Below are 16,495 nucleotides of genomic sequence, written 5' to 3'. Positions count from 1 at the left end.
TGCCTGTCAGAGTGGGCTGGGCGGGAGGGGGCAGGGTTATGCAGACATTAGATGGGATTAGGAGGAAGCAACAGGTGTGTTTTTATTTATTATGTTGACAGGTCACTGTGTCAGTCTGCTAGAGGAGAAAACAGAGTGAGAGAGAGAGAGAGAGAGTGAGAGAGAGAGAGAGAGAGAGAGAGAGAGAGAGAGAGAGAGAGAGAGAGAGAGAGAGAGAGAGAGGAGACAGACAGACAGACACAGTCAGTGAGGGTTAGAGGGAGTGAGAGAGACTGACAGACAGACACAGTCGGGGAGGGAGCGGGAGTGTGTGAGAGAAACTGCAAGGAGAGACACCAAAATTGAGAATTGGACAGTACCAACAGAGAGGTGATGGAACCCATTGGTGATGTTCTCCACCTGTTAGTCATCCTGTCCTTGTTGGAGAAGGGCAATGCCAAAGTGGGACACTTCAAAGCAGCAGGAGCCACAGCACCAGGAGATATCATCATTGGAGGGCTGTTTCCCATCCATGAGGGAGTAGAGGAATCCCCCAACATCTCAGCACCCCATGAACCACATTGTGTCAGGTGAGTGTCAAGATAAGATAGGGTGTTGTATAATGATTTTGTCTGTCTGTCTCTCACTCTCTATCCCTCTCTCCCTCTGTAAAATGTCACATTAATATGCAATTATATCTAAAATAGAAGAGAATAGTACTTATTTAATTTTTTTAAATGTTCCATTTGTTTTAACGTCTGTGTTTGGCTAGTGAGGGGTCAGGGGTCAATCCAACACATCCTGACTGATGGCAGCCCATTCTTGCATAATCAATGCTTGGAGTTTGTCAGAATTTGTTGTTTTTTGTTTGTCCATCTGCCTCTTGAGGATTGACCACAAGTTCTCAATGGGATTAAGGTCTGGGGAGTTTCCTGGCCATGGACCCAAGCCACTGATATTATTTTTTTATTTTTTTTATTTTACCCCTTTTTCTCCCCAATTTCGTGGTATCCAATTGTTTTAGTAGCTACTATTTTGTAGCCTTGTCTGCTTATTGCAGTCAGGATTAACGTCATAGAGGATTTATTACAGGAAATCTGTCCGTTTAAATGACTGTATTTCTGGAGTCCATCAGTCTACAGCCAAAAGAGAGTGATAATACCCTGCAAAGGAGAAGAGTGTAGGTCAATACCTTGGGCTTACTTTGACTTTTCACAAAGTGTTAAGGCGATTCGGACAAGTAATTAGTACATTGTGGAAGATATAGAAAGCTCCAAATGTATTGAGACAGTGACAATTTTGTTGGTGTTTTGGCTCTGTACTCCAGCACTTTGGAATTGAAATTATACAATGACTATGGGGTTAAAGTGCAGACTGTCTGTGACGTGGTCAGGTTGGACCCAGGTGCAGATAAGAGACCCGACGAGGAATCAGTGGCTAAGGATAAACACAATACTTCAGTGAGAAACGGTAGCTTCAGGATTACAGTACACTTGAAAAAACAACAAACGCTAAGTCTCAAAAACTCACTCAGGAAACAAAACACACACAGTAAATCAAATCAAATATTATTTGTTGGTTGGTTAGCAGATGTTAATGCGAGTGTAGCGAAATGCTTGTGCTTAAAGTTCCGACAATGCAGTAATATCCAACGAGTAATCTAACCTAACAATTTCACAACTACCTTATACACACACAAGTGTAAAGGAATGAAGAATATGTACATAAAAATATATGAATGAGTGATGGTACAGAACGGCATAGGCAAGATGCAGTAGATGGTATCGGGTACAGTATATACATATGAGATGAGTAATGTAGGGTATGTAAACATATGAAGTGGCATTGTTTAAAGTGGCTAGTGATACATTTTTCATACATTTTTACATTATTAAAGTGGCTGGAATTGAGTCGGTATGTTGGCAGCAGCCACTCAATGTTAGTGGTGGCTGTTTAACAGTCTGATGGCCTTGAGATAGAAGCTGTTTTTCAGTCTCTCGGTCCCAGCTTTGATGCACCTGTACTGACCTCGCCTTCTGGATGATAGCGGGGTGAACAGGCAGTGGCTCGGGTGGTTGTTGTCCTTGATGATCTTTATGGAGTTCGGCAGTGTGTTATGCGCTTACTCCTCCCAGGTGAGGAACTTAATCCAGTTGCTGGCCTAGGTGGAGATGAAGCAGCGGAGGTACTTCTACAGCTCCTGGTTGGCCCACTCAGTTTGCCCATTCCACTGAGGGTGGAACCCCGAAGAGAGACTCACCGATGCCCCCAACAGGGAGCAGAAGGCCTTCCAATACAGTGCAATGAACTGGGGCCCACGATCTGAGACAATGTCCTGGGGAAGTCCCTGTAGGTGAAAGACAATGGTAACCATGAGATCAGCGGTCTCCTTCGATGAAGGCAACTTGGGTGAGGCGATGAAATGGGCTACCTTGGAGAACCGTTCGATGGCCACCAGGATAGTGGTAAGCCCTTGAGATGGCGGTAACCCTGTGATAAAGTCTACAGACAGATGAGACCAGGCCCGGCTGGGGATGGGCAGGAGTTGGAGCAACCCGGCCGGTCGCTGACGTGAAGACTTGCTTTGGGCGCAGATGGAACACGCCACAACAAATAATCTCACGTCTTCCATCATGTTGGGCCACCAGAATTTCCACCTCAGGAACTACAGTGTCCGATTAACCCCTGAATGCCTGGTTAATTTAGAGGAGTGTCCCCATTTGAGTTTTCGGGACCGGGCTGACCGCGGAACATAGTCTGTTAGTGGGTCCCCCACCGGGGTCAGGTTCTTGGGTCTGGGTTTGTCTCAATACTCCATATCTCAGGGGCCACAATGCGTCAGCTGGGGATGATGGGCTTGGGTTCCCTCTCCTCGTTAGAGACATCGTGTTGGCGTGACAGGGCATCTGCCTTCTGATTCCTGGATCCCGGGTGATAAGCTAGTGTGAAATCGAAGCTGTTAAAAAAACAGAGCCCACCTAGCCTACATTGTAGAATAATAGTAAGTCATCAAAACTATGAAATAACACATATGGAATCATGTAGTACCCCAAAAAGTGTTAAACAAATCAAAATATATTTTAGATTAGTAGCCAACCTTTGCCTTGAAAACAGCAAATCAGATGGGATGGCGTATTGCTGTAGAATGCTGTGGTAGCCATGCTGGTTAAGTGTGCCTTGAATTCCAAATAAATCACAGACAGTGTCACCAGCAATGCACCCCTCACCATCACACCTCCTCCTCCATGCTTCACGGTTGGAACCACAAATGCAGAGATCATCCGTTCACCTACTCCGCGTCTCACAAGGACATGGCGGTTGGAACCAAAAATCTCAAAATTGCACTCACAATATGTTTCTCAACACTTCTACATTAATGTGGGTGCTAACATCATTACGGATACTCCTGAATCAATTGTGAATAAGGACGAGTGATAAAGTTACAGACGCACAAATCCCCCCCCCCCAAAAAATGTTTAACCTTCCCTGTTTTTGTAGTGGTTAGAATGTCTTTCTTGGGGGTATGATATTTGTGCGTCTGAAACTTTCTCAATCATCGTTATTCAAGAATAACTCAGGAAGATCCGTCAGCATGGTAGCATCCACATTAATTAATGTAAAAGTGTTTAGAAAAAAATGTATTCAAATCCTTTACTTAGATTTATGTGTATTAGGTAGTTGTTGGGGAACTGTTAGATTACATGTTAGATATTGCTGCACTGTCGGAACGAGAAGCACAAGCATTTCACTACACTTAAATTAACATCTGCTATCCATGTGTATGTGACCAATACAATTTGATTTGATTTGAAAAATGACTAAATGTACCAATCATTTATATTGAGCACTAAATAATCGGGACCAGGACCAAAACAAACAGCAAATGCATTCAACACGTTTGTAGAGTCACAAGCTTGCTAGGAATATGGGAACAAATACTGAACTTTTGACCACTTAAATCACATATACAGTGCCTTTGGAAAATATTCAAACCCCTTACATTAAAAATGTTCCTCAACCTGACAGAGGATCTGCAGAAAATAATGGAAGAAACTCCCCAAATACAGGTGTGCCAAGCTTGTTTTTTATTTTTTATTTTTTTATTTTTTTTCACCTTTATTTAACCAGGTAGGCTAGTTGAGAACAAGTTCTCATTTGCAACTGCGACCTGGCCAAGATAAAGCATAGCAGTGTGAACAGACAACACAGAGTTACACATGGAGTAAACAATTAACAGGTCAATAACACAGTAGAAAAAAGGAGAGTCTATATACATTGTGTGCAAAAGGCATGAGGAGGTAGGCGAATAAATACAATTTTGCAGATTAACACTGGAGTGATAAATGATCAGATGGTCATGTATAGGTTGAGATATTGGTGTGCAAAAGAGCATAAAATAAAATAAATAAAAACAGTATGGGGATGAGGTAGGTAAAAATGGGTGGGCTATTTACCGATAGACTATGTACAGCGGCAGCGATCGGTTAGCTGTTCAGATAGCAGATGTTTGAAGTTGGTGAGGGAGATAAAAGTCTCCAACTTCAGCCATTTTTGCAATTCGTTCCAGTCACAGGCAGTAGAGAACTGGAACGAAAGGCGGCCAAATGAGGTGTTGGCTTTAGGGATGATCAGTGAGATACACCTGCTGGAGCGCGTGTTACGGGTGGGTGTTGCCATCGTGACCAGTGAACTGAGATAAGGCGGAGCTTTACCTAGCATGGACTTGTAGATGACCTGGAGCCAGTGGGTCTGGCGACGAATATGTAGCGAGGGCCAGCCGACTAGAGCATACAGGTCGCAGTGGTGGGTGGTATAAGGTGCTTTAGTGACAAAACGGATGGCACTGTGATAAACTGCATCCAGTTTGCTGAGTAGAGTGTTGGAAGCAATTTTGTAGATGACATCGCCGAAGTCGAGGATCGGTAAGATAGTCAGTTTTACTAGGGTAAGTTTGGCGGCGTGAGTGAAGGAGGCTTTGTTGCGGAATAGAAAGCCGACTCTTGATTTGATTTTCGATTGGAGATGTTTGATATGAGTCTGGAAGGAGAGTTTACAGTCTAGCCAGACACCTAGGTACTTATAGATGTCCACATATTCAAGGTCGGAACCATCCAGGGTGGTGATGCTGGTCAGGTGTGCGGGTGCAGGCAGCGAACGGTTGAAAAGCAAGCATTTGGTTTTACTAATGTTTAAGAGCAGTTGGAGGCCACGGAAGGAGTGTTGTATGGCATTGAAGCTCGTTTGGAGGTTAGATAGCACAGTGTCCAAGGACGGGCCGGAAGTATATAGAATGGTGTCGTCTGCGTAGAGGTGGATCAGGGAATCGCCCGCAGCAAGAGCAACATCATTGATATATACAGAGAAAAGAGTCGGCCCGAGAATTGAACCCTGTGGCACCCCCATAGAGACTGCCAGAGGACCGGACAGCATGCCCTCCGATTTGACACACTGAACTCTGTCTGCAAAGTAATTGGTGAACCAGGCAAGGCAGTCTACCGAAAAACCGAGACTACTGAGTCTGCCGATAAGAATATGGTGATTGACAGAGTCGAAAGCCTTGGCAAGGTCGATGAAGACGGCTGCACAGTACTGTCTTTTATCGATGGCGGTTATGATATCGTTTAGTACCTTGAGCGTGGCTGAGGTGCACCCGTGACCGGCTCGGAAACCAGATTGCACAGCGGAGAAGGTACGGTGGGATTCGAGATGGTCAGTGACCTGTTTGTTGACTTGGCTTTCAAAGACCTTAGATAGGCAGGGCAGGATGGATATAGGTCTGTAACAGTTTGGGTCCAGGGTGTCTCCCCCTTTGAAGAGGGGGATGACTGCGGCAGCTTTCCAATCCTTGGGGATCTCAGACGATATGAAAGAGAGGTTGAACAGGCTGGTAATAGGGGTTGCGACAATGGCGGCGGATAGTTTCAGAAATAGAGGGTCCAGATTGTCAAGCCCAGCTGATTTGTACGGGTCCAGGTTTTGCAGCTCTTTCAGAACTTCTGCTATCTGGATTTGGGTAAAGGAGAACCTGGAGAGGCTTGGGCGAGTAGCTGCGGGGGGGGGCGGAGCTGTTGGCCGAGGTTGGAGTAGCCAGGCGGAAGGCATGGCCAGCCGTTGAGAAATGCTTGTTGAAGTTTTCGATAATCATGGGTTTATCGGTGGTGACCGTGTTACCTAGCCTCAGTGCAGTGGGCAGCTGGGAGGAGGTGATCTTGTTCTCCATGGACTTCACAGTGTCCCAGAACTTTTTGGAGTTGGAGCTACAGGATGCAAACTTCTGCCTGAAGAAGCTGGCCTTAGCTTTCCTGACTGACTGCGTGTATTGGTTCCTGACTTCCCTGAACAGTTGCATATCGCAGGGACTATTCGATGCTATTGCAGTCCGCCACAGGATGTTTTTGTGCTGGTCGAAGGCAGTCAGGTCTGTAGCGTCATATCCAAGAAGACTCACTGCTGTAATCACTGGCAAAGGTGCTTCAACACAGTACTGAGTAAAGGGTCTGAATAATTATGTAAATGTGATATTTTATATATATACAGTGGGGAGAACAGGTATTTGATACACTGCCGATTTTGCAGGTTTTCCTACTTACAAAGCATATAGAGGTCTGTAATTTTTATCATAGGTACACGTCAACTGTGAGAGAAGGAATCTAAAACAAAAATCCAACATAAATCCAGAAAATCACATTGTATGATTTTTAAGTATATAATTTGCATTTTATATATATATATATATACCTTTTAGAATAAGGCTGTAAAGTAACAAAATGTGGAAAAAGTGGTCTGAATACTTTTCGAATCCTCTCTCTCTCTCTCTCTCTCTCTTTCTCTCTCTCTCTCTCTCTCACTCTCTCACTCTGTGTGTGTGTGTGTGTGTGTGTGATTCTGTCCGCATGTATGACTAAGTGTTCGTGAGAAAGAGTTGATTTGCACAGGTTAACCACAGACAGTCTGATGATCCAACTATGCTTTATGTACACACACACACACACACACACACACACACACACACAGGTTCAACATGGTCGGGTTCACCCAGGCATTGGCTATGATCCACGCTGTAGAGTCGGCCAACAGATCCCCTGTCCTGACTACACTAGGGATCTCTCTGGGGTACCGTATCCACGACTCCTGCTCTGATGTCACCACCGCTCTGAGGGCCTCAGCTGACTTCACACAGGTAAAGGCTCTTCAGCCAAAACGCTGATCAGATTAATCCACAGCCAGAATAAACTATTTGTATAGTTTATCTTCTATTAGTCAGCACCTCACATAAAGGTTGTACATTTTTTACTTCACACAGGAGCCAAACACAGGAGCCAACACCTCCACCTGTTCCCCACCCATCATGGCCGTCATTGGGGCCTCTTCCTCTGAGATTTCCATCGCTGTTGCCCGGCAACTCAACCTGGAGCTCATTCCTCAGGCAAGCAGTCCAATCCCACCCACAAAGTGACGAATGATGTAACAAAAGGGTTGATAAAACAATAAATAACTAAGTTGTGTTGAATAAATTAAATAGACAGCAATGATGATACAGATGAAGGACAAAATCACTTCAACATTGGACAACCAGAAATAATTCTCTCTTCGAATCATCACAGATCAGTTACGCCTCCACTGCCATCATCCTGAGTGACAAGATCCGTTTTCCTGCATTCCTGAGGACCGTACCTAGCGACCTGTACCAGACACGGGCCATGGTCCAGTTGCTTAGCGACAGCAAATGGACCTGGGTCGGCGTGGTCACAACGGATGGAGACTACGGCCGCTCTGCCCTGGACAGCTTCGTCTCCCAGGCAACCGCCTCAGGGATTTGTGTGGCCTTCAAAGAGATCCTCCCTAACTCGCTAACCAGTCCTGACGGCGAATCAGCATTCAGACAAGCCGCTGCCACCCTCCTCGGGAACCCCAATGTCAAGGTGGTGGTATCGTTCGCCAGGCCTATTCACATGATGTACCTGTACCAGGAGTTGAGGGTTTGGGGGTCGCTTCTGGGGGAGAAGGTGTGGGTGGCCAGTGATAGCTGGTCCTCGTCCAAAGAGGTCCTGGGAGAGATGGACCTCCTAGATATCGGCCATGTGGTTGGCTTCTCCTTCAAAAGAGGCAACCTGGCTCCTTTCCATCGCTACCTGATGAATCTGATTAACATCAATGATGTCATAGGAAACAACTCCTTCCTAAAGGAGTTCTACTCACTGCTAAACGAGTCGGGAGATCCCGGGTTTGGGTCCTCCTTCACAGTCCCAGCAGAGATCCTGCTAAACAACAGCGATGCAAAAGTGGTCTTCAGTGTGGAGATGGCTGTCAGTGCCATCGCCCATGCAGTGGCTGATATCTGCAGCAAAAAGGACTGCAAGACACCAGGCACGGTCCAACCCTGGGAGGTAGCTACTGCACAACTCCTCATGTCTACAGCACATCAGACTGTACTTATATATTGTATCTCATGTAATATATCTCATATACACTGAATATACCAAATATGAGTAACACCTTCCTGATATGTAGCTGCACCCCTGAATTTGCCCTCAGAACAGCTTCAATTTGTCGGGGCATGGCACTCTACAAGGTATCGAAAGTGGTCTACAGGGAAGAAAGCCCATTTTGACTCCAATGCATCACACAGTTGTGTCAAGTTGGCTGGATGTCCTTTTTGTAGTGGACCATTCTTGATACACACAGTAAACTGTTGAGCGTGAAATCCCGAGCCAGCGATGCAGTTCTTGACACCTGGCACATACAGTTGAAGTCGGAAGTTTACATACACCTTAGCCAAATACATTTAAACTCAGTTTTTCACAAATGCAGCCATTTAATCCTAGTAAAAAATCCCTGTCTTAGGTCAGTTAGATCACCACTTTATTTTAGGAATGTGAAATGTCAGAATAATAGTAGAGAGAACGATACATTTCAGCTTTTATTTTTTTCATCACATTCCCAGTGGGTCAGAAGTTTACATACACTCTATTAGTATTTGGTAGCATTGCCTTTAAATTGTTTTACTTGGGTCAAACGTTTCGGGTAGCCTTCATACAAGCCTCCCACAATAAGTTGGGGGAATTTTGGCCCATTCCTCCTGACAGAGCTGGTATAACTGAGTCAGGTTTGTAGGCCTCCTTGCTCACACATGCTTTTTCAGGTCTGCCCACACATTTTCTATGGGATTGAGTTCAGGGCTTTGTGATTGCCACTCCAATACCTTGACTTTGTTGTCCTTAAGCCATTTTGTCACAACTTTGGAAGTATGCTTGTGGTCATTGTCCATTTGGAAGACCCATTTGCGACCAAGATTGAACTTCCTGACTGATGTCTTGAGATGTTGCTTCAATATATCACATAATGTTACTCCCTCATGATGCCATCTATTTTGTGAAGTGCACCAGTCCCTCCTGCAGCAAAGCACCCCCACAACATGATACTGCCACCCCCGTGTTTCATGGTTGGGATGGTGAACTTCAGCTTGCAAGCCTCCCACTTTTTCCTCCAAACATAACATTGGTTATTATGGCCAAACAGTCAGACCAGAGGACATTTCTCCAAAAGTACGATCTTTGTCCCCATGTGCAGTTGCAAACCGTAGTCTAGCTTTTTTTGGAGCAGTGGCATCTTTATGTTGATATAGGACTCGTTTTACTGTGGATATAGATACTTTGGTACCTATATCCTCCAGCATCTCCACAAGGTCCTTTGCTGTTGTTCTAGGATTGATTTTCACTTTTCGCACCAAAATACGTTCATCTCTAGGAGACAGAACGTGTCTCCTTCATGAGCGGTATGACGGCTATGTGATCCCATGGTGTTTATACTTGTGTTGTACAGATGAATGTGGTGCCTTCAGGCGTTTGGAAATGGCTCCCGAGGATGAACCAGACTTGTGGAGGTCTACAAAAAAAATTCTGAGGTCTTGGCTGATTTCTTTTGATTTTCCCATGAAGTCAAGCAAAGAGGCACTGAGTTTGAAGGTAGGCCTTCATACATACACAGGTACACCTCCAATTGACTCAAATTATGTTCATTAGCCTATCAGAAGCTTCTAAAGCCATGACATCACTTTCTGGAATTTTCCAAGCTGTTTAAAGGCACAGTCAACTTAGTGTATGTAATCTTCTGACCCACTGGAATTGTGAAACAGTGAATTATAAGTGAAATAATCTGTCTGTAAACTATTTCTGTCTGTGAAAAATGACTTGTGTCATGCACAAAGTAGATGTCCTAACCGAATTGCCAAAACTATAGTTTGTTAAAAAAAACTATAGTTTGTTAACAAGAAATTTGTGGAGTGGTTGAAAAATGAGTTTCACTGACTCCAACCTAAGTGTATGTAAACTTCCGACTTCAACTGTACTATCATATCCCGTTCAAAGGCACTTAATGGTACACATACACAATAAAATAAAATAAACTTCTTTAACCTGTCCCCTCCCCTTGATCTACACTGATTGAAGTGGATTTAACAAGTGACATGAATAAGGGATCACAGCTTTTGTCTGGATTCACCTGGTCAGTCTATATCATGGAAAGAGCAGGTGTTCATAATCTTTTGTATACACAGTGTACTTTTGATATAGCTTGGGTCTATGGTATGTGTTCTTATATTTGAAAATATTTTTGCATGTTTTTTTCAGGTGCTTGAAACCCTGAGGGGCAGTCGCTTTGAGCTGGAGGGGAAAAACTACAGTTTTGACCAGAAAGGAGATATCAACCTGGGCTATGATGTAACCTTGTGGAGGTCTGTGAGAGGGGTCATCAACATCCATGACGTTGTAGCTGTGTACCATCCAATCAACAACAGCTTCTGCTATACCAGCGGAAACACCAACAATCTCACTGACCTGAGGGTAAGGGTTAGGTTGAGGGTTCGGGTTCGTGTTAAGGTTAGGTCTCAATCTCTTTTAGTCTGTTTGCTAGGCTGCCACACAAAGGTTCAAGTACACATCCATATTAACCTGTTATTCCCATTTGACATACAGAGATAAAAACACAAACAGGTCGGAATGTCAAAAAATATACTTCTTCTTCCTCAAAGTGACTAAAGAAAACTAAACATGGAAATTCAATAACTCCTCATCAGTGAAACAATGGGCATTGTTTGAATGTGAAAACCACATACCTTGGCACATACTGGGAGGACCTGTCTGTTATCACACATTCCTGTGAGATCTCAGTTTGAATACACTTGGCATATTGAACATGGTTTTAAATCGAGAGAGAGTTTAAACTGTGCCCAGGAAGCTGGCCTTACACGTAAAGGCTTATTTGAATACTACTATTAATATAATTCAGTCACAGTTTTATTGGGTCATCCATTTAAATTAGGTCATTGTGTCCCGGTGCAGGATGTGGTGTCTGTGTGCTCGCCTAGCTGTGAACCTGGGAAGTTCAAGAAGTTTGCTCAGGGTCAGCACACCTGCTGCTATGAATGCATCAACTGCACTGAGAACCACTACTCCAACAACACTGGTTAGTTCTTCTGTCCTGTCTCTCTATACACACCAGTGTACTCTATCTCTCCTCAGTAAACAGGTGTTGCCCTGTTGTTCACACAATCTTCCTCCATGTCTTCAATATGTTATCTAAGATTTCCCAACACTGTTCTTATCCAAAACAGTTAGTACTAGGCAACAGCACACATACAGTGCCTTGCGAAAGTATTCGGCCCCCAGGAACTTTGCGACCTTTTGCCACATTTCAGGCTTCAAACATAAACATCCCACTTGTTGTTGATTCTTCACAAAAAAATACAGTTTTATATCTTTATGTTTGAAGCCTGAAATGTGGCAAAAGGTCGCAAAGTTCAAGGGGGCCGAATACTTTCGCAAGGCACTGTATTTCTAAATGCTAGACAGTTGTTCAAGTACTATCCTACCTTACAACCCTTCTCTCTAGACATGCACCAGTGTCTCTCTTGTGACACAAAGAGAGAGTGGTCCCTGGAAGGGAGCTCTGGGTGTACCCATAAGACCCTGGAGTTCTTCTCCTGGCAGGATGGCTTTGCGGAGGTGCTGCTGGCGCTGGCGGCCCTGGGCATCATCCTGGTTCTCTTGGTGGGGGCTCTCTTCCTACACCACCACCAGACCCCCGTTGTGAGGGCTGCCGGGGGGCCTCTCTCCCAGATCATCCTGCTCTCTCTAGTGGGAAGTTTTGTTAGTGCTGTGTTCTTTGTAGGTCATCCCAGCAGCCTACAGTGTAAGGTATGTACGGTACACACAGTTTGGGAAACACTGCTATAATGTACTGTCTGAATGTATGAGTGTTATTTTGTGAATTCATGGTTTATTGTGTGTGTATTGTTCTGAACCTTTTGCACTTTTGTGGTAAGGAATTCCGTTTGTAAACGGAAAGCAAATATAAATACAAAGAGATAATACATTTCTGTCTCAATGTCTCATATCTTCTCATCTCATCATCAAGGTGCGTCAGGTGCTGTTTGGCCTCAGCTTCACCCTGTGTGTTTCCTGCATCTTGGTCAAGTCCCTGAAGATCCTGCTGGCCTTCCAGCTCAACCCTGACCTGAAGGACGTTCTCCGCCACCTCTACCAACCCTATGCCATCATCTGTCTTTCCGTGGCCCTACAGGTCCTCACCTGCACCCTGTGGCTGGTCCTGCAGAGCCCCCGGGAGAAGGCCACGGTCTTCACCACAACTGTGTTGGCCGAGTGTGACGAAGGCTCCCAAGTGGCGTTTGGTGTGATGCTGTGCTACATCGCTGTCCTGGCGCTCGTATGTTTTGCCTGCGCGTTTAAAGGCCGAAAGCTGCCACAGAAGTACAACGAGGCCAGGTTCATCACCTTCAGCATGCTCCTCTACCTGATGTCCTGGCTGATATTTGTGCCCGTCTATGTGACCACCTCTGGGAAGTACCTGCCAGCAGTGGAGATGGTGGTCATCCTCATCTCCAACTATGGCATCCTCAGCTGTCATTTCTTTCCCAAGTGCTACGTCATCCTCTTCAAGAAGGAGCACAACACCAAGAGTGCCTTCATGAAGAACATCTATGAGTATTCCAGAAAGGGCATTACTGTCTCTAGCTCTGTCTCTGAGACTTCAGTCTCTCAGACAGAAGGGTATCGCATCAGTCACCCTTACACCATCAGTTCACCTTCCTTCTTCATGTCTCCTCCACCAATAGAACCCACAGCACCTCAGAACTGCTGGTCCGTTGACCAGAACATTCAGAGCATTGACCCTGCAACCCATTGCACCGTAGTAGACCATGGAGTGTTTGTCACAGGTCAGCTGACTCGACCACACCGTCTGAGGAGAAGCATGAGCCTATGAGTGGAGTGGACCAGTGTCTGGATCTTTTACATCTTACAGTACATCACACAGTGTGTCTCTGTGATCCTATCTTTGGTTTGACTGTTCCCATTTTGCTTAGTCTACTGGTATGTTTTTTGCCCAAATGGGTTGTTGACTTTTACATTCAAGGCAATTTAGGTAACACTTTATTTGACACTGATATAGACATGATAAACAGGCATAAATTCTGTCATACAGTGTCATGTTTATCCAGGGGTGCAACTCTGGTTTTAGAAATGGTGGGGACATAATTTACACTACCGTAAGGACATCAAATTTATGAAATAAAACATGGAATCATGTAGTAACCCAGAAAGTGTCAAACAAATCAAAATATATTTTATATTTGAGATTCTTCAAATAGCCACCCTTTTCATTGATGACAGCTTTGCACACTCTTGGCATTCTCCCAACCAGCTTCATGAGGTAGTCACCCGGAATGCAATTCAATTAACAGGTGTGCTTTCTTAAAAGTTCATTTGTGGAATTTCTTTCCTTCTTAATGCGTTTGAGCCAATCAGTTGTGTTGTGACAAGGCAAGTTGGGTATACAGAATATACCCTATTTGGTAAAATACCAAGTCCATATTATGACAAGAACAGCTTAAATAAGCAAAGAGAAACAACAGTCCATCATTACATTAAGACATGAAAGTCAGTCAATATGGAACATTTGAAGAGCTTTGAAAGTATCTTCAAGTACAGTCGCAAAAACTATCAAGCAATATGATGAATCTGGCTCTCATGAGGACTGCCACAGGAATGGAAGACCCAGAGTTACCTCTGCTGCACACGATAAGTTCATTAGAGTTACCAGCCTCAGAAATTGCTTCACACAGTTCAAGTAACAGACACATCTCAACATCAACTGTTAAGAGGAGACTGTGAATCAGGCCTTCATGGTCGAATTGGTGCAAAGAAACCACTACCAAAGGACACCAATAAGAAGAAGAGACTTGCATGGGCCAAGAAACACACGCAACAGACATTACCGGTGGAAATTTGTTCTTTGGTCTGGAGTACAAATCTGAGATTTTTGGTTCCAACCGTAGTGTCTTTGTGAGACGCGGTGTGAGTGAACAGATGATCTCTGCATGTGTTTTTCCCACTTTAAAGCATGGAGGAGGAGGTGTTATGGTGTGGGGCTGCTTTGCTGGTGACATTGTCTGTGATTTATTTAGAATTCAAGGCACACTTAACCAGCATGGCTACCACAGCATTCTGCAGCAATACGCCGTCCCACCTGGGATGGGCTTAGTGGGACTATAATTTGTTTTTCAACAGGACAATGACCCAACACACCTACAGGATGTGTAAGGGCTATTTGACCAAGAAGGAGAGTGATGGAGTGCTGCATCAGATGACCTGGCCTCCACAATCCACGACTTTAACCAAACTGAGATGGTTTGGGATGGAAAAGCAGCCAATGTGGGAACTCCTTCAAGACTGTTGAAAAAGCATTCCATGTGAATCTGGTTGAGGGAATACCAAGCGTGTACATAGCTGTCATCAAGGCAAAGGGTGGCTATTTGAATCATCTCAAATATAAAATATATTTTGATTTGTTTAAGACTTTTTGGGTTACTACCTGATTCCATATGTGTTATTTCATAGTTATGATGTCTTCGCTATTATTATACAATGTAGAAAATAGTCAAATAAAGAAAAACCCTTGAATGAGTAAGTGTTCTACAAACTTTTGATGGGTATTGTATTCCTGTCTGTGCTAGAAAAACAGTCCTGTAGCTTAGCGTCTGAGTCATCTGACGACTACCGTATTGAGTGAGTCACTGGTACTTCCTGCTTTAGTTTTGCTTGTAAGCAGGAATCAGGAGGATAGAGTTCTGGTCAGATTTGCCAAATGGAGGGCGAGGGAGAGCTTTGTATACGTCTCTGTGTGTTGATGCAAACCGCATGCAAACCTGCATGCAAACCGACAGACATTCAAAGATTCACACAGATACAACAATTCACAAAGATACATCACAAGCCAATGCATTTGAATAAGAAATAGTAATCATGTGTATGTACCATATGCATTTACATTCAGAGGTACAAGGTAAAAACAATTTACTCATTGTCAAATGTTGGATGAGAGGGTTGGTTTAGCATGGATAATAGCAGATCATTGCGGTCAGTCTGCTAGCGTTAGATGCTAACAGCCTCTGGCAAATCTTCTGTCATGTAGTTTCTTCTACTCTGAGAATTCCCCATTCTGAACCTGCCTGTCTGGTTATGACACAATAACACCATGAGGAGAGAGACAGTGAGAGGGAGAGAGAGAAAAGGGATGGAGAAAGAGAGCAAGAGAAGGAGAGAAAGAAAGAGAGTTGGTAGGGTACAGAAAGGGTAACAGGTGTCCCTGGGGATAGTGTATTGTGGTAACCTTGAGGTTAGAGGCAGCATCAAAATGAAACCATGATGTCTCTGTCAAGAATATCTTTATCAATAATGTTTGTCCTAATCAATTCAGATGATACCCTCACTAAGTACATGACAGCTAAATATTAGTCAGAAAGAGTTCCACAGAAACTCAGCTTACACCATTCTCACACTTCGAACCCATCTCAATTCCGGTTAACTAACATTGGACAAATACTACACCGAAACAGGATGTGGATGGAATTCTTCTCTTAGAATGCATAGTCACTGACACTGAGGAAATAATCACCCTTGAGCAGGAAGTGCTAGCTTTAACTGGGAGTGTTTATACTTTACTATTCTATGACAGCAATCCTAATTCTGGATTGCTAATCAACTTGTTAGTGAGAAAAGGTGACAATGTGTTATGAATAGGGATAGTTTTTTTTGTGTGTGAATCACAACAGTTAGAACAGCAAGGCAAAATATGCAAGCTCTGTAGACCTGCTATCATGATGTGAACAAAAATATGCTTCCACTGTCACACATAAAAATGCAATAAACAACACAGTTTCCTTTGATGGGACAAATTCAGAGACGCGGTATAGTTCTCGTTGTTGTTTTACAGTGGTTGTCTACAGTCCTGTGACGTATGACACTCTCATGTAGACTCCTACCAGTTACTTCTCGTGATCACACTGAGGTTGAGTTAAGGGAAATGTCTGGGGGGGGGGGGGGTGGAACTGGATCAGCTGCATAGACAGCACCCACACACAGTACATGTCTGGAGGTGTGCTTCCTTCTGTCACACTGAGGTTGAGTTAAGGGAAATGGCTGGGGGTGGAACTAGATCA

General features: G+C 44.1%; 1 protein-coding gene across 1 annotated transcript; it reads left to right on the top strand.

The window, feature by feature from the left end:
- The first annotated feature begins 257 nt into the window (after positions 1-257).
- Positions 258-16,331, top strand: LOC115113996 (G-protein coupled receptor family C group 6 member A-like). The gene is made up of 8 exons (XM_065008648.1): positions 258-569; positions 6,994-7,159; positions 7,283-7,405; positions 7,584-8,366; positions 10,608-10,820; positions 11,319-11,442; positions 11,869-12,173; positions 12,394-16,331. Exons 1-8 carry the CDS (start codon positions 373-375, stop codon positions 13,258-13,260), a joined length of 2,778 nt encoding a protein of 925 aa, XP_064864720.1. The 5' UTR covers positions 258-372; the 3' UTR covers positions 13,261-16,331.
- The last annotated feature ends 164 nt before the right edge of the window (positions 16,332-16,495 follow it).

This window comes from Oncorhynchus nerka, linkage group LG3, assembly GCF_034236695.1.
Source record: "Oncorhynchus nerka isolate Pitt River linkage group LG3, Oner_Uvic_2.0, whole genome shotgun sequence".
NCBI classification, from domain to species: Eukaryota; Metazoa; Chordata; class Actinopteri; order Salmoniformes; family Salmonidae; genus Oncorhynchus; species Oncorhynchus nerka.
Note: the sequence above shows the minus strand (reverse complement) of the source record. Positions and strands in the feature narration are given on the sequence as shown.

Coding starts and splice junctions, on each gene's coding strand:
- LOC115113996 (XM_065008648.1), top strand. CDS start 373: ATGGAACCCATTGGTGATGTTCTCCACCTGTTAGTCATCCTGTCCTTG. Junction 7,160..7,282: donor CCTCAGCTGACTTCACACAG/GTAAAGGCTCTT, acceptor TACTTCACACAG/GAGCCAAACACAGGAGCCAA. Junction 12,174..12,393: donor CCAGCAGCCTACAGTGTAAG/GTATGTACGGTA, acceptor CTCATCATCAAG/GTGCGTCAGGTGCTGTTTGG.